The 20,299-nt window shown below is 49.1% G+C and overlaps 2 protein-coding genes across 4 annotated transcripts in view; one reads left to right on the forward strand and one right to left on the reverse strand.

Moving 5' to 3' along the window:
* The window catches only part of DNAH3 (dynein axonemal heavy chain 3), a 47,979-nt gene extending 34,070 nt beyond the window's left edge, over positions 1-13,909 (reverse strand). Inside the window, exons 1-20 of one of the 3 annotated variants that reach the window (XM_032447622.1) lie at positions 13,113-13,909; positions 12,532-12,625; positions 11,109-11,340; positions 10,719-10,788; positions 9,832-10,009; positions 9,174-9,363; positions 8,564-8,759; positions 7,561-7,686; positions 6,003-6,198; positions 5,280-5,459; positions 4,971-5,107; positions 4,704-4,809; positions 4,068-4,246; positions 3,608-3,792; positions 2,852-2,975; positions 2,121-2,274; positions 1,583-1,727; positions 1,124-1,335; positions 768-859; positions 263-377 (exon numbers count right to left, since the gene is read on the reverse strand). In XM_032447622.1, coding sequence (XP_032303513.1) covers positions 263-377; positions 768-859; positions 1,124-1,335; positions 1,583-1,727; positions 2,121-2,274; positions 2,852-2,975; positions 3,608-3,792; positions 4,068-4,246; positions 4,704-4,809; positions 4,971-5,107; positions 5,280-5,459; positions 6,003-6,198; positions 7,561-7,686; positions 8,564-8,759; positions 9,174-9,363; positions 9,832-10,009; positions 10,719-10,788; positions 11,109-11,340; positions 12,532-12,549 — 2,835 coding nt within the window. In that variant the 5' untranslated portion in view covers positions 12,550-12,625; positions 13,113-13,909. Of the gene's footprint in view, positions 1-262; positions 378-767; positions 860-1,123; positions 1,336-1,582; positions 1,728-2,120; positions 2,275-2,851; positions 2,976-3,607; positions 3,793-4,067; positions 4,247-4,703; positions 4,810-4,970; positions 5,108-5,279; positions 5,460-6,002; positions 6,199-7,560; positions 7,687-8,563; positions 8,760-9,173; positions 9,364-9,831; positions 10,010-10,718; positions 10,789-11,108; positions 11,341-12,507; positions 12,626-13,112 lie in introns of all 3 variants that reach the window. The other 2 variants (XM_015877459.2, XM_032447621.1) reach the window with 2 other exon arrangements.
* Positions 13,910-14,028: 119 nt separating this feature from the next.
* TMEM159 (transmembrane protein 159) lies at positions 14,029-19,291 on the forward strand. Its single transcript, XM_015877477.2, has 5 exons — positions 14,029-14,136; positions 15,768-15,929; positions 16,413-16,581; positions 16,990-17,128; positions 18,473-19,291. The coding sequence occupies exons 2-5, from the start codon at positions 15,858-15,860 to the stop codon at positions 18,564-18,566; spliced, it is 474 nt and encodes a 157-aa protein (XP_015732963.1). The 5' UTR covers positions 14,029-14,136; positions 15,768-15,857; the 3' UTR covers positions 18,567-19,291.
* The last annotated feature ends 1,008 nt before the right edge of the window (positions 19,292-20,299 follow it).

A 20,299-nucleotide genomic window follows, 5' to 3' on the forward strand; every position in this document is an offset into this window, starting at 1 on the left:
TTCATGCCACCCCATTCTATGAGGGCAAGGCACTGAGCAAGCCCAAAGCACAACTGCAGATACGATCTCTCTACTGTGCATCACTATTTCAAAGGTCAAGGGATAGACTGGTGTTGCAAGTGAGAAGCTAGCCCGGGATGCTAGTGATTATAATCACCTTTTCACAGAATCATGGAATGGTTTGGGCTGGGAAGGACCTTTAAGACCCCCCTCGAAAATAATTATTCTCAATAATGCATACGCGGAGTTCACATTTACTCACAGTATCTCTGTATTTCGACAGACCGAACTGCACGCTGACCCACTCTGATTTCATCTTCTCTATTGATTTCTCTAAAGAATATTCCTTACTTGCAGCTGCTCCGATGGGTTCCAGCCTAAGTTGAAACGAAACATAACTTTGAAATGCTTCTGCAGCCAAAGAGCTGCTAACTCTTACGTGGATTTCTCGGTAGTAACACAGATTCTTATCTCAGGGAATATCGATGCTCCAAGCTCACCAGGTAGAGAAATCAGTATTACTTTAGATACCAATACAGGCAGAAAATTCTGAATATGGAAATTAAGTGCTTTGGGAACACAAGCATTTTGTGTCAGCTTGGTTCCACAAGGACATCTGCCAGCTCCATCGGGCTTTGTTAAAATACAGCTCTGAAAACATGGAAGTTCTTAACACGCCAAAGGATTAAAACTAGAACTTGTTATCCAGCATCTGGAATAGCAGCTGCCTAAAAGAAGGAAACAAAAAAGCAGAGTAAGCTCCTTACTGCTCGGTGTATTCTGAGACTCCCAGTTCCAGCATGTTTTCAAGGGTAGTGGTTTCAGTGAGCCTGACTTCGCGTCCCACAACCTCACTGATCTGAAAAAAAAGAAGTGCTGTCTGTTACCAGTGTGTAAGAGGTTTATCAAACTGCAAGAACTAAACGCTGAGCAGTGCTCCCAAAACCATCCCACCCCTCTTCTACCACAAATTATTGCTGCAAAGGAGCTCAGATCTGTGCCATTGGAGATTTCAGAACCCGACCCACAAGGCAAGAGAACACAGCATCCCGTGGTGGCAGCACACAGAACCGGCCCCAGCACGTGCAGCAGCACCACCAGCCCAGGGCAGAGCCTGCAGTACCTGCTCCCAGTGCCGCTCCTTCATCCCGCGATTGCAGACAAGGGACAGGACAGGAAGATGCTGCTTAAACTTGTCGAGTTTGTACTTGGTGCTTTCTGCTAAGCGCTTCAGCATGGGCAGCTCTGCAAAAGTCTTGCTGAGTTTGTACATCACCCTCCACATGTTGCCGACTTCTTCATTGATTTCATCAGCATCCAATTTCTGGAGAGATCCTGAACGCAGCAACATAAAACGAACAGCGTGAGCAATTCGGGGTGGAACATTTACAGGCACTTCTGGCAACCTCCTGCTAACCGGAAATCAATCACGTTTTGTTTCCTCCATATCACTGCAAGGTCCACACCGACAGTTTTATTTTGGTGCTGGATCCCAACGCTTCTCCCTTCAGAACTGCTGTCTCACAAGAACCAGGCAGCCCTCCCAGCCTCTGCCTAACAGCACGTCTCCTCAGTGCCTCACCGTGCATCCACTCCTCAGACTTGGTATGAAAATCATGTGCTGTCATCCAGAGCTGCTCGATGGGCTGCTTCTTGGTGATTGTAAGCTGCAGCAAAGGAAAGAAACTCTTCTCCTTCCCAAGTAACTCCTCTTCTTTATTTATTGCCTTTAATTAAAAAATAAATAAAGTATTAAAAATCTTCTATCAAGGATTCCTATTATATGTTACCAAAAAAATCCCAACAGCACAGACTCAGGGAAAACAGCACCTCCCCCCCAGCATCCTCCCACCACCTCTGTCCAAAGCAGGGTTTCCCATGGACAGCACTCTGCTGCTGCTGCCAATACAGTTATTCGACTTAAAGAACCTGATAAGCATTTCTCCTCCCCAGAGCACACTTTGCAGCTCCGCAGCCATACTGTCTGTGGGGATAAGAAACCGTGGCCGCGTGTTCCTGAATTTGGGAATCATTAAGCCAGCTTGACAATGTACGTCTAGAACCCTGAAGACCATTTGCTCACCCTGTAACACTGGAACCCACCACCAGACAGTACTCACCTCAAGTTCAGCCACTGCTTCATCCAGATTCTTATTTAACTCCTTCAGTATCTCGGTGTTGTTCATGATATCGTCTACAGTCATCACTTCTCGCTTCTTGTAGCTTTCTACTTCTCTGTCATAACCTTCAAGAGTTTCATCAAACTGCGAACACCTGAGGTGAAGACAGCGGAGCTGACATGGTGCTCTGCTCTGCCCCTTTCCAGGCTGCAGCTACTTTATGAATTACAACAAATGCTGTCAAATGAAACATGGTCCCTGGACCGGTACAAAGCAGAGACTCCAATCAAAGCCCATTCATCAGTTGCATCAATACTACACGCTTCAATTCCAAGCTCATTTTCAAATCTCCCAACTGACCCAACCCAGCTCACTTACCTTTACTACCTGTACTGCCTAAAGGAGATAAAGGAGCAATGCAAACAGAAAGGCACAACGTGAAAAAGCCATCCATAACACTGAGCCAATTGGTGCACCAAGGCAGAGCTACATACTTAACAGGACCCAGCCATTCCAGCAATATCCTTTGTTTCTACTTTCAGATCTTTTAAAATATGTTCTCATTTACTCTGGTCAGCATTTCATAAGCAATTTCCATCCTATTTCCAAGCAGGTTTCTCTTATTTTCCGAGCTGCCCTCCAAGTTGTACCTATTTGTAATTCTCTTTTACTGATGACGAGGTGTTCTCTTCCTTCAGAAATACCCCATGGAACATAACATCACATCGCACCTTTCCTGCAAGGCCAGCTCTGCACGCTCCCTCCTGCTGCTCTGCTCATCCCTGCAGTTATCAAACATCTCCTCGAGCCGATCGGGCCAATGGAGAACCACGCTATTCAGGTCTATGTCACGATCTAGAAGGAGAAAATCACATATACAGACATCTTGAAGAATCCACCCTTTAAGCAATGGCCTAACAGAGTGGGAAGTAGAATCAGAAGACGACAAGACTGCATTCAGGAATAACTGAGTTAGGAATGGAGCTCCTACGCAGTATTTCAAGCTGCTGGCTGAATTACCTTTGCTGTATAATGAATTTTTTGTTAAAACAAGGAAAACTGTTAGCAAAACTCTAAAATCAAGTGAACAAGGTAGACTTCTAGACATTAACTAGACAGAGAAATCACTAAGAGCTTGCCAGAATACATATTCTGTTAAACGAAATTCGAGTCCAACTGAAGTATCAGATTATTCCAATCTAAATATGTAGATTACACCTCCACAAAGTGCATAAAACAATGTTTACATCACTGCTATTCCAGAACAGGTAAATACTAACGAAGTCACAAGAGCTACAGCACCACGACTATGAGTTGATGTTTCCATCCTCATATTTTTCTGCTTGTTCGGCACCCTCTGCTCACGGTACCTCTGCAGGGCTCAGGCAGCCCGCAGTGAGCCGCCCTTCATCTCCATTCCAGAAGACGTACCGTTTACCCACACAGAGCCCAGGATCTACCAGGAGTGTTTCTATATGGCAACATACCAGAAAGGTCAGCATAGTCCATGAGAAACTGCAGCCTGTGGGTGAATTCAGAGACGTCCCGCCTCAGTCTGGAAGCAGTGACTCGGCTGGACTTCTTTAGGTAGGCATCCAATTCCACCAGCTCTGCTGTGTTCAGAGGCGGCTTGCTCATAGTGTTTGCAATGACATTGTATTCACCACAGATCCTACAACAACAAACAAACAAACGAGCTTCTTACTGAGTCAGTAAGTGAAGAGAGATGGAAACTTCTGCTCGTGAAGTTTGTCCTCTAAGCATCAGTTATTCAGCTGAATACACACAACAGATATGCTCTTATTAAGGATTATATTTTACCCTGCAAAATCAGTTTTCTGTTGTGCTTACAGGAACTGATTCGTAATAAACTGATCATTTAATACATCACAAATCGTACAGCAGCAATGCACATGGAAAGCAACAATCGCACACATTAACACGTACCTTTTATTTATCTCCCTGTTTTCCGTCACCTCAAATTCAATCAATGTTTCTTGAAGATTCTGAGTCCGAGCGCAGAGTTCCTCGTGCAGCTGCGCAGCATCCAGGCAGAACAAGGCCAGAGGGACAGTGACCCGCAGGGAAGCAATCTCCCTTTTCAGTTCTGCTAAGCTGTCGATCTTCTACAAATGGAAAACAATAGATTTGTTGTTTGTCCTTCAAGCTCACAGACAAAAGATGCTAAACAACAAGTAATTAATTACCAGTGAGGAAACAGGGCTGAAATTTTTGCACAGCCCTATGGAGTAAGGGACTATGTAAATTGAGATGAATATCCAGCTGATCCCAAGGGTAAAACAAAGCACCTGAATGGAAACTCTTCAAAATAGCAATGCACGAGGACTGCTCCAGAAGTAATGCCTCACCATGCAGCTCATGGTGGTGACTGTTGAAAAGCAGTGTTTTGTAGCTGAGCAATTGCTCTATCAAATAGCATTACTGTGCTACTGGTATCTGTTGTAGATTCCATGGGAAACTACAGAGGCACTACCATGGGGAGAGGAGGCACTACTTTTGGAGCGAGCTACAGGTATGATGTGTTTGCTGACAGTCGCTGTGCGTTCATACAGCAGTTATTACCTCTCTTAAAGCTTCTAAGGATGGAGCCCCATTCAGGAAATCTGTAACATCTTGCCGTGCACTGTTGTTCAAAAGATGGTTGTATTTCCGGTATGTGTTTAAATACCTTGAACACAGGAGATGACAAAAACAAACAAGCTCCAATGGGAAGTTCTGTTATAGCAAGAAACAAATGGGCTCATACTGTTTAATGCTGGAGTCAAATAGACCGGTGTAGTTAGGACTACGAGAATGTGATGGGCAAAAGAGCCGGCGGACAGAACTAACCTCTGTGGACCAAACACGTTGCTCTCAAAGATCTCTTTGAGTTTCTTTATATACTCTGCAAACAACGGTTCTTCCGGTCTGACTGTGCTGAGAGTGAGGTCATCTCTCTTCAGTTGTGGAAAGAGAATTCTTTCTACCTAAAGGGAATCATTGCAAATGATGTGAGAGCGTTAACACAGAACACAGATCCTTATATGTGACCCTCACTGGCACAGTGCGTATGACAGTTTTCTGCCTCACTGGTAACCTTTTATACCACGTCTTTTAACTGGCATTGCACGTTATAAGGAGCTGCAATGTATGCAGTACCTTTGGAAGCTCCTCAGCACTTTGCAGGATCTCCCTGAAGCACAGACTGATGGAATCCCAACATTCTTTCAAAGGCGGCTCAAAGATAATCTTGGGTTCGTCCACAATGAGTTCGACAGTCAGTATTTGAGGTAAAAAGAACTGCATCTCCTGATAAGGTTCTGCAAAATCACTCCCACCCTAGGGGAGAAGGAAGAAAATTGCCAAATAAATCAATTGTAACAGAATCTCTTGCAGTCTGACATTCATTATCAGAATTAAATGCACTGCTTGAAATAATACAGGGCACTCATCTGGCATAGACGGGGACACCGCACTCAAGTCCTCCCTGTGAAGGATTATGTGCGCAGCTGTGCACTTCTGATGTGAAAGAGGGTTTTTGTGCACCTTTATGGGAACATTTTGGCCAGGTCAAGGTCAAGGCAAATAAAACTGAAAAACACCACTAAGAAATGCACATCTGCTCGTGATGGAGTCGAAAAATGTTCCAGTTGATCATAACCCCAGGCCTGCAAAATCCCTATTTCTGTGCTATTAGTTCTTCACTCTTCAAAAAACATCCACTGTGGAGGAACGTTGCTCTGAAGGGCTCAGCCCTACTGCAGTCAGGCTAAAGCTATCTGAGCGCTTCAGCCTTCCCAGGGCATTACGTCCTGTGACTGTGAGTCACCAGCCCCACAAACCCTGGGAGCTGCCGGCAGAGCTGCCCCTCCCAGCACACACCTCGTGCACCATGAAAAACCTGAGAAGGTCCTCCAAGGAGCCAAGAACCATCTGGCGGAGCTGCAACGACATGAGAGTCGCCACTGAGCTGAAGTAGCCCTCAATTTGCTGGGGTGAATCGCAGCCTTTTCCAGGAGCAAACTGAATCCACTTCATTCTCTCCTCACGTAAAATGGATGCACAAGTTGGGATCCACCTAAAGGAAAACAATGCAATCAAAGTTTTTAAAAGCTTCTCAGGCTTCCTTTGAAATCTAAGCTGGAAATCACCCAAAGAATGAGCATAATCCAAAAAGCGAGCAAAGAATTGATAACTAGATGTCAGACTAAACTGCATCTGCCACCGTTTGGGGAAACATCACCTTTTAAGGTAAAAAACATTTGTTATCACAGGTCCCTAACACCAGTTTAAGTGAATATGAAATAAATGAAACACTGGTGACAAATTATCAGCATTAAATGGGAGCTCTGAGATCCTGATGGCAGAACCAAGTCACCTACCAGCACATCACCTCTTTACACAGATTTCCATGCTGAAAAGGCCGGTTCTGGTCACAACTCCTGAACACAGGGCAGGTTTCACCTCCCTTCCCCCAGCTTCCTGCCCACCCAGTCAGTTCATTGCTCTGCTCTGAGCACCCTCATGGTCCCAGCTGCTCTTCCAGCATCCAGGTGCTTTCCCCTATGCCTCATTTTCCCCGTTGTTTCAGGTGCCATCTCAGCCACCCTTTGACACAGTCAGGGCTTAATGAGGATTCTCCGTGAGCTGAAGCTAGAAGCAGCTTTTAAAAGGAAACACGTCTAAGCACAGACTTCTTTTCTCTGTTTCCTTTGTGAGCAGCACGGGTTAACTGAATCGAGCAGGTTCACCCCAAAGCAAAATGAGGCGGGTTAGTGTCAGATTGGGCAAACATTCACACCCTGCAGGAAATACCGATAGTCCAAAAGCTTCCAAGTTCATTCCAGACCTACGGGAATAAATAAGCTGATTTACCTTTACAATTATACACTGTAAAACGGGTGCAAAGCTGTAAAATAAATTCAGACATGCACTGCCCAGCAGCACTCTGCATTTCTAACACTCTGAAATATTAATTGGTTGGACTTCCTCACAGACGGCAGTGAATGGGCCCGTGGTTTTGGGTGGGTCCATTTCACAAACCATTGCACAGACAGCACGGAAACTTCTAGAACCATCGGTGCCATCCGCCAAGAACAGGGTTCCTGCTGCCTCAGCACGCGGGGACTTGCGGGGAAACACTCCTGCAAACTAAGGGCGTCGTGCACTGCCAGCAACGTGGCGCTGGCTCAGAACGGGCTGTTCACTGCTGCACTCAGTGAGAACCGCGCACTGCACTGTACCTCGTGGGGATCTGGAACACGGACCTAAGGACCTTCATCCAGCAAATGAAACCCGTAGGAGTGGAAACTGATTAATCACGTTCTCATTTACACTAAATCAGGACTCTAACGCTTCTACACAGGTTAAATTTTCTGCTACTTTTGTCGTAAGTCAAAACCGAACCGTGCAGCCCCACGATCCGGCCGCAGGCACCGACCTGTTGCGGAGCAGGCCGTGAGCTTCCTCGCAGTGCCGGCGAACCGTGTCCACGAACACGGCGGGCGGCAGCGGCATCTCCCCAGCGCGGAGATCGGCGGTGCGAACAAACCTGACGCCGCTGAACCTGCGGGGAGCGAACAGCGCTTCAAGGACGGACCTCCATTAACAGACCAACACCCACAGCGGTAACATCGGGAGGGCTGGTGTTAGCTGTGCTTAGAAGGTCGTTCCTCGTTGGTTACGCAAGTCACCGCCAACTCGTCCAGCGAGTGCATCTGAGCAGCCTTCATTTGGCTGTTTGCTCCGTTGTCCCTTGCAGTTGCAAACATAAGCGCAGCTTCGCAAGTTTCCTTTGGCATTTTCCAGGTTTCCACTTCCGTTAATTTTTGCTAAAACGTTCTGATTATTTCTTGTATTTTATCTGGATTTAGTGAACGCAGACAGAGCACCCGGAACGACACCTCCTGCTCCTGCCCCACGTTAACGGTGAAAAGCACCGACCCCGGGCAGCCTCGAGGAGAAAAAACCCGACAACTACATTTCATCAACATTTAAATAGTAAAATAGAGGTGCCATGGTTACTAACCGCCCTATTTAACACCCCCAGAAAACACGCCTCAGTTTTCCAGAGTCCCCAGAGCAACGTCCAGCTCCAGACACGTGCAACAGACCGGATCACAGCAGAGCTGGAAGCTTTTCCTTTCCTTAGCTCAGGAATAACGGGGAGAATTCCACAGTACTGATTTACTGAGCACCCAGCCTTAACTTCGGGACAACACGTTTTTATCTGACAGGGGACGACACAGCACTGAGTCTCCTCACTGACATTCAGAGGCTGCAGGAAACAACCATTCCAAGGCCGAGATTCCTGCAGGCTCTGAAAATAAAACAGCCTTCAGGAAACAGAGGACGGGTTTTGTCATCCTCTGGAGCTCTGCAGCATCAGTCAGCATTCAAAGCCATTCAAAATGAACATACTCAGTTTAACTGTGATTTCTTACTCAGAAAGCCAGAGCTGATGTAAGGTGTGCATCAGTGGGTTCACAACAAACAGGCTGCTTTCATTCCAGCTTTTTGCCTCTTTGTAAGAGCTGTGCCATGGGACGGGCGCCCGGATGACTCTCACGGGAAAAGGGCGCGGGGTGCTTCCAATCAGGACTCGCTGCCTCTCAGCTGGATCCATCAGGATGTAATCAACTAGAATAAACCAGACGTGTATTGAAGTGAGATCGCATTCACGGTCATACCTTCAGATGACAACACGGTCTCTCCATAGTTCATACAGCACGGAATTCTTCACTTCAAACTTGTGCACTGCCATGCAGTCACTTGCAAGTTCTTACAGTGAAATACAGCACAATAATCATCAGCCCTTAAGTGAAATCTGGGGGAGGTGCAGCCAAGTTCCACCCCTCCTGGGAGCACAACAGAATGACCTTCACCTGTGCTCCCACAGCTGACCCATCACTTGCCCCAGATGGTTAATCAGAGGTTCAGGCTGCGATCAGGTTTCCCATACAACCCTCCACCGTGCTAAGAACAGAAAGCAGATTTGCTTTCCAAGTGCAACAGTTTACATACACTAAATCAATATGAGATTATGAATCTTACCAATGGCTTTCATGAGGCTGATACGATAGTCTTCCTTAACCTCTACTTTTAAACCCACAAGCAACTTCTCCAGACAGGGGTTAGCAAGAATAGGAGTTGGAATTAGCTTTAAAATTACGTTCATCACTTCCTGATCCTGAGGTGCCAGCATGTCCTCCCGCACCGCGTTGTGCACATAGTGCCAGTACCGCTACAAAGCAATGTGTAAAAGGTTATGCCTGTTGTAGGAAGTGTCCAGCAGACAATGAATCACCATAGAATGGCCTGGGCTGAAAAGGACCATGATGCTCATCCAGTTCCAACCCCCTGCTGTGTGCAGGGTCACCAACCAGCAGCCCAGGCTGCCCAGAGCCACATCCCGCCTGGCCTTGAATGCCTGCAGGGATGGGGCATCCACAGCCTCCTTGGGCAACCTGTGAACAGTGCGTCACCACCCTCGGGGGGAAAAACTTCCTCCTCAGATCCAACCTGAACCTCCCCTGTCTCAGTTTAAAGGGAAGCAAAACTAAACAGCAGTTTGCTAAATATTCCTATCTGCATCTCCTAAACCCCAGGCACTGCGTTCTTTTCTCAGCTCCATTTAACACGGAGTTTACTGACATAATGCTGTCTATGTGCTGCTGCTCCTGCCTTCCAAAGGGAAATGAACAGAAAATACCTCTATGTCATCTCCTGAAGGTGACTCTTCTCGCTTATTCATCTCCTCCTCATGTGAGAGCATGACAACAAACTGCTCTTCTGGAGTCAGCGGCTGGTCGTGACACACAGCACCTAATGGCCCATGAGCAGCTACACACAGAGAAACGGGATCCAGACTGCACAGCCCCGCGGTACTTCTGAAACAAAGCACAGGTCTGGTGAGCAAGGAACCTTCAGTGGATGCTCAAATCAAATGATGCGCCGCTGCCCTGAGGACAAACGTGGACCACGATGAAGGACTTCAGGTGGTTCTCTTCCCAAAATCTTAACAATCTCACCCAAAGCTCAGATTGGCTCATTTGCAAATATAGGTGGGTCACTCCAGAAGTAATGACTCCGTTTCCATGGGAACAGCAATAGATACAAAGAGCACAATAACACCATCTGATAGAGCAAACTGTCACCTACAAAACACCGTTTTTCAGTGCGGCCACCACCATTAGCTCTGCATCACCAGCAACTAACAAGAGCTCCATGCCACGCTCATACAGATCTGCAGCAGCAGAGCTGAGCCACAGCTGCTGCCATCACTGCTGAAATACAGCACCTCCCCCTCACTGCACCAACAGCCTCCGCTGGGTCTGCACAGTCACAGGTGTCGAGTCCGTTACTGTGAGAGGGGGGCACTGCCAGCCCACTGATGGCTTGAATGCACTCTGCCACGAAGAACTGAAAGGTGCTGGCTTAGAACACAGTAGAACATCAGCACACACCTTTTTGTACAGGCTTAACATCTCACGCTCTAAGCACATCGCATCCTCCAAGCCAAAAGAAAACCAAAGTACAACTCAAGTGACAAGAATGGCTGTGATTCTGTGTGCTGTTACACCATTAGTAGAACATTACCTGTCGGAACCACCTGGACCTCCTGGAGCAGTTTTGAGCCTCTTCCTGGCAGGCTCCGAATCTTTTAGAGCTTTAAGCACCAGTTAAGAAAACAACATACGTATATATTTTGCAAACACTGATGCAAATCAGAGCTAAGCACGCGGGGAACCTCGCTGAGGTCCAGGGCTCAGCCCTGCAGTGTCAGTGCCGACCCAGCCCTCTGCACAGGTCACCTTTTCTGCCCCACTCTTTTGAATTTCAGAGCAGTTCAATAGGATGCACCGTTCCAAAAAATGGGAAAAGTACAAATTCTTACCAGGTGCACAGACAGAAAGGGTCACTTTGCCAGATGATGCTCAGACAGACAAGGAACACAACAAACAAGGCTAAGCCAACAGATTCAAATACAGATACACGGTGCAGCTGCCTTCCGCCCTGCTGGACCTGATGATGTTCTCGCTGCTGAAGAGGACATCAGTCTGTGAAGATTCTTCAGCTTTAAGTCCTGTGCAGTAGGACTGTAGTTATTAGCGATGGAGTCACTGGGGCTTCGGTGGTAACTCTGTTCTTTGTATGGAACTGCCAAGGTCCATGATGCTTCTTGCAGCAAACGAGGATAACCTCTGTTCTTAAGGACATGCTGAAATGGGAGAGGGAAGAAAAGCCACAGTTCTACACAGCACCATGATTTTAATTCTTCTCAGTGCTAGAACAGGGTAACAAATCGAGCAGTACTGTGGGCAAATGCACAAGTCTGACTCAGTGTACTCCAAAGACTCATTTCTTTTAGATCTGAATCTTTCAGAGCAATCTACATAGTCCACATCACGGTTCCTAAACTTATTCTTCTAAACTCCTCTTTAGCTTCTGCTTCCATATTACAGCTGGTTTCATGCTTTTTTGCTTAGTTGGAATGACACAGACATACTTTTACTGCCTATTTTCCTCTCTTTACAACACAGCATTACCGTAATCAGTTCCAGGTGTTTCTCAGAGCAGCATTCTAAGCACAATACCGACACCCCACCTTTGTTCCCTTGTTTCTTTTGCCTGTTCCTTAGAAGCTGCAGTTCAGCTTATCTGGCATTTTGTGCCCTCTGAGAGGACTGCCTTAAAGCACCTGGTTTCCACTTGTCCTACAGATGCAGCTTTATCAGTGTTTCTCAGATGAGGAGCAGTGAGGCTGCTGATGGAAGAAATGCCGCCCCCTCTTCCTCCTCCCAGCAACGCTGGCACAAGTGATTTATTTGTGCACCAGCCCATTCAGACCAATGCTGCCCTGCACAGCTCTCAGCTGCTTCTGGACCGTCATTTGGATTCAGCTTTTTGTGCACCGCTATTAAGTGTTAATGTGGCCAAATAAAGGAAATAAACCACAACCTGTTTGGAAGGAAAATATTTTTAATCCAAAAATTCAACCGCAAATAATAAGGAACCGTATATATAATGAACTGATATTAACTGGTTTAATGACCAAATAATAACAGAAGGTGGAACAACACTCCCTTAAGTAAGAGCAGCACTAATAAAATACCCAACCACCTGCTCAGCACTTCACAGCGGCAGTTCATGTACATTTCCCTGTCCTTAACTCACACTGTGCCTTGGGCCTGGTAACACAGAGCCTAAAACAAGAGCTCGTTCTCACACAGCCCCTGTGTCACTTTGATTATATAGTAGTGTATTGTGTGTTAATGTCCCAGCACATGGAACCAGCATCTTCAGAGTCCTCAACAACATCCCAGCACAAGTAACAGAAATCTGAAAATCACGTGAGTGCTCCATAGTCCCTGCAGGAAGAACTCACCCATTCCCTGCAGGAAGAACTCACCCTCTCCATTGGCTTCATTTTGCTTCGTCTTTCATCACTGCTTTGGTTCCTGGGAATGCTTTGGTGCTCCTCAGAGCAGTGAATACACTGAAAACTGTGAACAACCAAAAAAACCAACCAGAGGGAACAAAGGATATCAAAGCAATCAGCCTCCTCACACAACACTGTCCCTTCCACCACCCCCCCCCCCAACATCCCATTCTGTCTTCCCCCCCTTGTCCTCCTCAAGCTCAGTTTCCACCTTAATCTTTCTAACTCCAGACACCTCAGGTCAGATTTTCACACCTGCCCCCTCCACCTCCCCCAGACCCAGGCTGCTCCCCACTGCTCCACCTTTCTATGGCACCAGTGACTCCAGGCCCCCAAAGGTGGTTTACAGCAGAAGTTTCCGCACATTAAATACCATGAGAAGCAGACATGAGTCAAAACAAAGGGGGAAAGAGAAAGGTGTGTGTCCAGCAGGCCCCGTGCTTGCACTGAGTGCAGGAGCCATAGGACCCACAGCCCCCATTTCCCGTCCCTCTGCTGGGTGCACCCGTCCCGGCTCAGGGGTTTCTGACACTGGGATTTTTGGTGCTCACCTTCAGCGCGGTCACGGAGGTGCCAGGATGCCGGGATGTCCTGCACCCTCCACCCTCTGCAGAGCTGCACAGCCAGCCCTGCTCACAGTGTTGTGTGTTGTAGCTATGGAGACTCAGCTCTGGAATCAGTGAACACTGCACAGCTCTGCCCCACCTCAAAGCTTCCAGAACCCCAGACACATCCCAGAGACTCCAGCACTTGTATGAAAACGATGAAGTTTTTAATCATTCAGAACCAAACACCCCAAAGACCCAAAGCCAACGGGACACCCGTATTCCCCATGTCCCCACACCGGTCCGTGTGGGTTTGTTTTCCAGCCGCAACTGTCAGCACGTCCCAGTTAAAGCTCCCTTCCTTCCAGTATCAGCACAGACGGAGCTGTTACAGCCCAGCAGGGAGCCCAGAGCAGTTTCCCGGTGCCGGCCCTTGGCAGAGGCATTGCACACATTGCGCACCGAGCAACCCTGCCGTTCTGACCGCAGCTCTTCGGGAGCTGCTCATCCCACGTTCAGTAAAGCACGAGAACTGGACGGCCCTCACACCACGGCCCCCCCCACAACATCCCTTTAAAGGGATCCGACCCATCCCTGCAATAACAGGGACACGCGCAGCTCCACCGGCTGCTCAGCGCCCACCAGCCCGGCCGTGGCTGCCTCCAGCAATGGAGCATCGCCCACATCTCTGCACCCTGTGCCGGGCCGCCCTGCCCTCACTGGCACAGATTTCTTCCTTATGTCCCGCCCGCACCGGACCCGGCTCCTGCGGGTCACGTTCTCGGCCCGGAGCCGCGTCTGGTGCCGGCGCTGCGGCCCGGAGCGCGGTTCGACGTGAGCTTCGGCCGTAAAACAGCAGGAAATCCCGCACACACCGGGCGAAGCGGGAGGGCGCAGGAAACAAAACAGCTCCCGGCCCGGCCCGGCCCAATCGGGCTCCTCCGGCCCGGCCCAGAGGGGCGGACCCGGCAGCGGGGGGCGGCGCAGCGCTGCGAGGAGCTCCGGGAGCTGCTGCCGTGACCGCGGAGAGGTGAGGGGGGCGGTATGGAGATATGGGGATATGGAGATATGGGGATATGGAGATATGGAGATATGGAGATATGGGGATATGGCGATATGGGGATATGGAGATATGGGGATATGGGGATATGGAGATATGGGGATATGGAGATATGGGGATATGGCGATATGGGGATATGGCGATATGGGGATATGGAGATATGGAGATATGGGGATATGGAGATATGGAGATATGGGGATATGGGGATATGGCGATATGGCGATATGGCGGTGCCAAGGACGGGTCATGCAGTGGGGTCACGGAGCCGGGTGGCAGAGCCGCCCTCCCGCTGTTGTCCCGAGGCCGGGGACCCGCCGGGAGCGGAGCCGGGGGGTATTTGTGCCGGGGGGGCTTTAAGCCGTGCTGGCTTTAAGCCGTGCTGGCTTTAAGCCGTGCTCCCCTTGCTGGGCTGTTTCGGGTGATTGATGCGTGGGAGGCGGAGCAGGCGGCGCCGGGCCGAGCTCGCTGCTCGCTGCTCGCTGCTCGCTGCTCGGTGCTCGGTGCCGCCCGTGTCGGGGCGCGGATGTAGCAGATAAAGCGGCCGTTGACGCCGCGGGTCCGTGCTCAGAACGAAGCACAGCGCGACATTGAGCGTCCGTGGATGGTGGAACCCGGCCATTACAGATGCGGTTTGGAGCTGGGAGCTGGGAGCGCTTTGAATCGGAACGGACCGTTAAAGGCCGCCGGATCCATCCCTGCAATAACAGGGACACGCGCAGCTCCACCGGCTGCTCAGAGCCACCAGCCCGGCCGTGGATGGGCAATGGGGCATCGCCCACATCTCTGCATCCTGTGCCGGGCCGCACCACCCTCACTGGCACAGACTCCTTCCTTATGTCCAACCTGAGCCTCTGTTTAATTTGAAGCCATTTCCCCTTGTTCTGTCACCTCAGACCCTGCTGAAGGGTCTGTCCCCTTCTCTCCTGTTGCTCCCCTTCAGATACTGAAGCTCACTGTCAGCTCTCCCCACCACCTTCTCTCCTCTCACCTGCAGTGCTGTGCCCCCATGGTTAAACGGGTCGGGACTGTCACGCGTAACGCAGGAATTCCCTCAGCAGCCCCGATATGGCCTTAGGATGAAGGCAGTCTTGGTTTCTGATGCCTGCCCTCGCCATGTACCCCTGAACAAAAGCCCTTCAGTTGATACACACGACTGGTGTTACCTATGCAAAAGCTTTCCCAGGCAATACAGCCATATTCAGTTCTCCCCCGAAAACCTTTCCCATAGGGTCCCCCTCCTCCTTGCATGTGCTCATTGGTTTTGGGTGGGGGTCTCAGGACCCTCTGATACAAATAATCAGCCTTCCCCACATTTCCCTCTTCTCGGACCCCCATTGTGACCTGGATGACGGCGATACGTGGGATGTGTTGTGCAGGGTCGGGATGTTGTGCTTAGTGCCAGACCCAGAGCGTTGAGCTGTTGGCTGGTTCTGTGCAATCAGGCGTTGTTCAACTTATTTCTGCCCTTGGGACTTCCAGAAGAGCTTTCAGGGCCCATGTGCTCGGTTTCCTTTGTAAACCTAACATTTTAAGCTCCAAATGACGTTAACAAATGAGATCTAATGTCTCTGTTTTGGCAAAGGCTTTTCCTTTGTTTTCAGGAAGCACCTGCATGAGTCTGTCACCACCTGACTGTGGCTGCAGGGGGGTCCGTGGCTCTGGGGGTTGGCAGCAGCGCTGTGGGTCGCAGCATGTCCAAAGAGCTGCAGGAGCTGCAGAAGCAATGGCACTTCATCGTGCAGTCCATCCACAGCAACTCAAAGGTAGGGAGAAACGGGGAGGGAGCTGAGATTTGTGCAGCTCTTGAGATACCGTGATACTCAGTGATGTTTCTTTTCCTTTACTCGGAAAATTGGGGCTCTCTTTCTTGAGCGAGCGCTCAGGAGCGTGGGGGAAGGGCAGCCCCCCATGTCCAGCTGTCCAGATGGAAGGAGCAGTGTTTGCATTTCTGCCATAGCGGTGTGAGCATTTGAGGCCGAAGAGCAGCACTGTGCTGACGTGCCTGTGCTGCTCTACAGATAACTCAAACTGCCGTACGTGTTTCCTTGGGGGGAAAGAAAAGTTGCTCCTAGACCAGAATTCCAGCGTGTGACTCTTTAACAAAAGAAGTTTGTTTCCCCCTGTAGCGCCGTGCTCCCAGCAATGGCAGCCTTACAAAGGTGTACCCGTATCTCACTGGGGAGCTGAGACCTCAGGAGTCACGAGGTGATGGAAGCTGAAGCTCTGATCTGTTCTTCTCTCCACAGGTGGTTGCGTTTATGAACTCCCGGCTCGGCCTGTATCTGGATGACCATCCTTTTGTCGCCTTGTCGCTCCTGATGTTCGTCGCAGTGTCTACGATTCCGGTGGCGTTTTTCCTCATCTTTGTTGTTACAACAGTGATAATGGCTTGTGTTGGCGTGATAGTCATGGAAGGTATCGTATGTGTGTGTCTACATATTCCCTCTTCAGCCACAAAACCTTTTCCTTTCTCTTTTCTTCTTCCTGGAGTCCCAGTTGAAGCGTTTGAACATTTCTGCTTGTAGTGCTCAGAACAGTAATCTGATAAACTGCGCTCTGTGCAAGAGGAAATCCTATTTGCTTTCCTGCTCTGAACCCCCGATCACAGCAAAGCCCGTTATCTTGGCTGTGCATAGCTTTCGTTTGTGGTATTTGACGGAAGACGTTGTTACTTTGCCCTCCTCCTCCCAAGTGGAGGCTCTTGGCTGTTCCCCATCAGCTGGTTGATTTCATTTTCCCAAGTGCTTTTACTCTGGGGTTGTGGTCAAACACTGAGTTAGATATAACCGTGTCTATATGATAATCTGTCTTTTGCTTTATTAGGTGTTGTGATCTCCATCGGGGGCATTGCCCTCCTCTGTGTGCTTTGCGGCCTGGGCGCACTGTCACTGGGACTTTCTGGAGTGCTCAGTGTTTGTTACATCGTCCTTTCAGCGCTGGTCAACTACTGGGGCGCCTCAAGGTAACAGCCCGGGCTTTGGTCTGTGCCCTGACTTCAAACTGCAGCTGTACTGTAGCGTTGGTTACTTCCTTTATTTTAACAGTGAACTTCTGGTTCTTTTAATGAATGGCTTTCATGTGCTGGGGCATCTCTGGCTGCTTTGGTGCTTCAGCATTAAATGTAAACACATCAGTATGGATTTTGGTGAGAGTTACATTCACAGAGTGCTTAGAGTTGGAGGGGACCTTTAAAGGCGATCTGATCCATCTCTGCAATGAGCAGGGACACGCACAGCTCCATCAGGTGCTCAGAGCCCACCAGCCCGGCCTTGGATGTCTCCAGCAATGGGGCATCGCCCACATCTCTGCATCCTGTGCTGGGGCCACACCAACCTCATTGTAACAGAGAACTTCTTCCTTATGTCTGACCTAAACCTCTCTGTGAGCCTGAAAAACAGGCATATGTGAACACTCCGTAACATCAAAATGTATCTTTATTGTAGAATTAATATTGGTTTAAACATCCTCAAAACACACTTTCATGCACACCGAGAGGATGCAGCAGTGCTCTTTCTGCAGGGTGCAGTACCCAGCTATCTCAGCTGACCTGCATTTGCAAATAAATGGGCAGAAATGCAGCTTTGGAATAGGAGCATGAGTTGTTAAAGGGGAGAGCGTGGGTGGCTTCGGTAGGAGCGAGTTGTTTTGCTGGATGCTCCACGTGTTGGATTGCTGGCCATGCCTGCACACGCTCCTGGAACTCGGGGCTTGGAGGCCAGACTGGGGAGATTGGTTCCAGCTGAGCTGTGCTCAGGCACGTTGTGCAGCAGGGCCACCTGCTGCCTGCAGCGCATTGAGCAGCAGGAAGGGCTGAGGGGCAGGAGTGAGGAGCAGAGCTGCAGCTGCTCCCTCTGAGACTTTCTCAGCGTGGTCCTTCAGCACAGCAGCATTTTTTGCACAATTCTCAGGAACGTGCAGTTTCCTGTGAGGGTGTTGTACCTTCAGGAAGAGAAGAGTGGTGCAAAGTCAGTGTATCTGCATTGCTGCAGGGCGCTGTAGCACTCCTGCAAGGCCTGCTGCCAGGCCCGTCACTTTGCCCACCGGGTCCAGGAAAGATATCTGTCTCCTGTATCAGGTATTGATGTGCTGATAACCTACACACAGCTTACAGCTCCATGTTGGATGGGCACTGGCAGGTCGCTCTGTTTGCATTCGGTGCCTTTTCAGAGAGCTGTGGAGACAGAACAGCTGTGGATGTTGAGGACTCTCAGACTCACATTTCTTGTTGCTCAGCTGCTCTGGCAGGAAGTCAAAGGACGGCGGTCTGAGGGGAGAACAGACAAAGCTGTTCTTTTCTCCTGTGCAGGAGACAGGCGAGGAAGCAAGAGGTTAATGGAAGTTCACCACAGAAGAGTCTGTCTGTCATGGATTTCTCTGACAGCAAACAAAAGAACAAATAAGTGGGATCGTGTCCATCTCCTTCATCCACACTCCACTGTGCAGGTCTGTCCTTTGCAATGTAATTGTTTGCTTGTCGAGCATCCAGCCTGGGTGCAGTTCATATGGGAGCTGAAAGAGCCAGCGTGCATTGTGTGTAGTCACTGTAACACCAACAGTGGAAGCACCCACTGAGCAGCACATTGTGATGCTGCATGAAGGAGGGGACGTTCTGCAGCTTGGGACAGGGATGCAACAACTGCAGCTGAGTTGGTGGCAGGTGGGTGAAGGGGTGAGGGGTGTTTGCTTTGTTACTCAGTTCTTGCAATTTGTATGCAGTGGTTTGGCCATTTTATATGTGAGCATTAAGGCCCAGAACATCAGAAATGCTTTTGACGGTGAAAAAGTAACTTCTGAGTGCAAACAGCCCATGTTAAAATGCTGTGAGTGTACCACGCTGACACTGTGTGCTGTGAGAGGAAGATGGGTTTCACCATGCCTTAAGTGTGGTATAAGCAGTTACACACCCTCACAGCTGCAGGGATGCTTTTCTGCACTCACTGCCACCTCACAGCAGCAGAATGGGGCCTGCCCTTGTGCTCTGTTGTGTTCTGGGGTTGTCAATGGCCTGTTGTGCTTCTTGGCTGTAACTTCACACTTAGTTTAAACTGGTTCCATTTTTGAAAATGCTGTAATATTTCTAAGCATTATCAAACTGTTTGAGCTTAATAATGTGCTGTTTGTTTAACCACGTTGTCTCATTGTTCTGATTTAGTTCTGAGCAAGAAGTTTCCCTAAGAGTTTCCTTAAGGTTCTCCTTTCAGGCAGGTGCACGCCTGTTCAGTAAGATATTTACTGCAGATACTGCAAAACTTCATCCCACACAGAACATTTAAACTTCCCATTGGCAGCAATAGACAGTGACCAGGAAGACCAAACCAAAACTGAGGCATGTGTTCCTGAGTTTCTCTGTAAGAAAAGGCTGGGCTGTGGTACTGTTCATATAACAGACAGATGGAGAGATCCAGCTAGAAGGTGGAACAAAGGCACCTCCCAGGTACCACCAGGTCCTTGGGATCAGCACTGATGGAAGTCGGGTAAAGGAATCTCACTCAAGTCACCCACTGAGGAATCAACACCTTGTGAGCATCTGCCCTGCAATCTCTTTCCCTTTAGGGATTACAACCAGCTCATCCATAAATGCTTATTGCAGAGTGAAGCAGGGACAGTGGGAGTTGGGCCCCACTCCTCCCTTTCTGCCCTCCAGGTACAGCAGCAGCACAGAGGTGCCCACTCACCCTCATGGTACAGTTCCCCCCATTTACTAGAAGTTGAAATCAATGATAAATAGTTCTGTGGTGACATAAAATAAATAAAAATCCTAACAAGCTTAAAGAAAAGCTTTACTACTTCTTGCCCCAGCAAAGCTCTGCTTGCCTTTCCCATCTGGATGTGCAGTACAAGCACCTCCTACTGCCCTGTGAGCAGAGCCCCAGCATCCATCACAACATCCATCACAGCATCCCTGTGATGCTGGAATATGGGACATTCTGGAGCAGCTTGCAGCACCGAGCAGTGCTTTTACTCTGCTATCCAGCCTGTCATTGGATTAAAAGCAAACACTCCAAACACTCAGTTTTAAAGTGAATCCCATTAACACAAAGCCATTGAGACCAGCACTGTTGCTGGAGCTGACGTTCTCTACCTGTGCCCTCCAGAAGCAGGAGCATCTCCAGGCAGTGCATTGGTATCAAAG

Source organism: Coturnix japonica, chromosome 14, assembly GCF_001577835.2.
Source record: "Coturnix japonica isolate 7356 chromosome 14, Coturnix japonica 2.1, whole genome shotgun sequence".
Classification (NCBI taxonomy): Eukaryota; Metazoa; Chordata; class Aves; order Galliformes; family Phasianidae; genus Coturnix; species Coturnix japonica.

Bases quoted from the DNA above. Each gene is read 5' to 3' on its own strand.
- TMEM159 (XM_015877477.2), top strand. From the start codon at position 15,858: ATGTCCAAAGAGCTGCAGGAGCTGCAGAAGCAATGGCACTTCATCGTG. The intron at 16,582-16,989 runs GTATCGTATGTG...TTGCTTTATTAG, and splicing joins TGGCGTGATAGTCATGGAAG to GTGTTGTGATCTCCATCGGG. The intron at 17,129-18,472 runs GTAACAGCCCGG...TCTCCTGTGCAG, and splicing joins AACTACTGGGGCGCCTCAAG to GAGACAGGCGAGGAAGCAAG.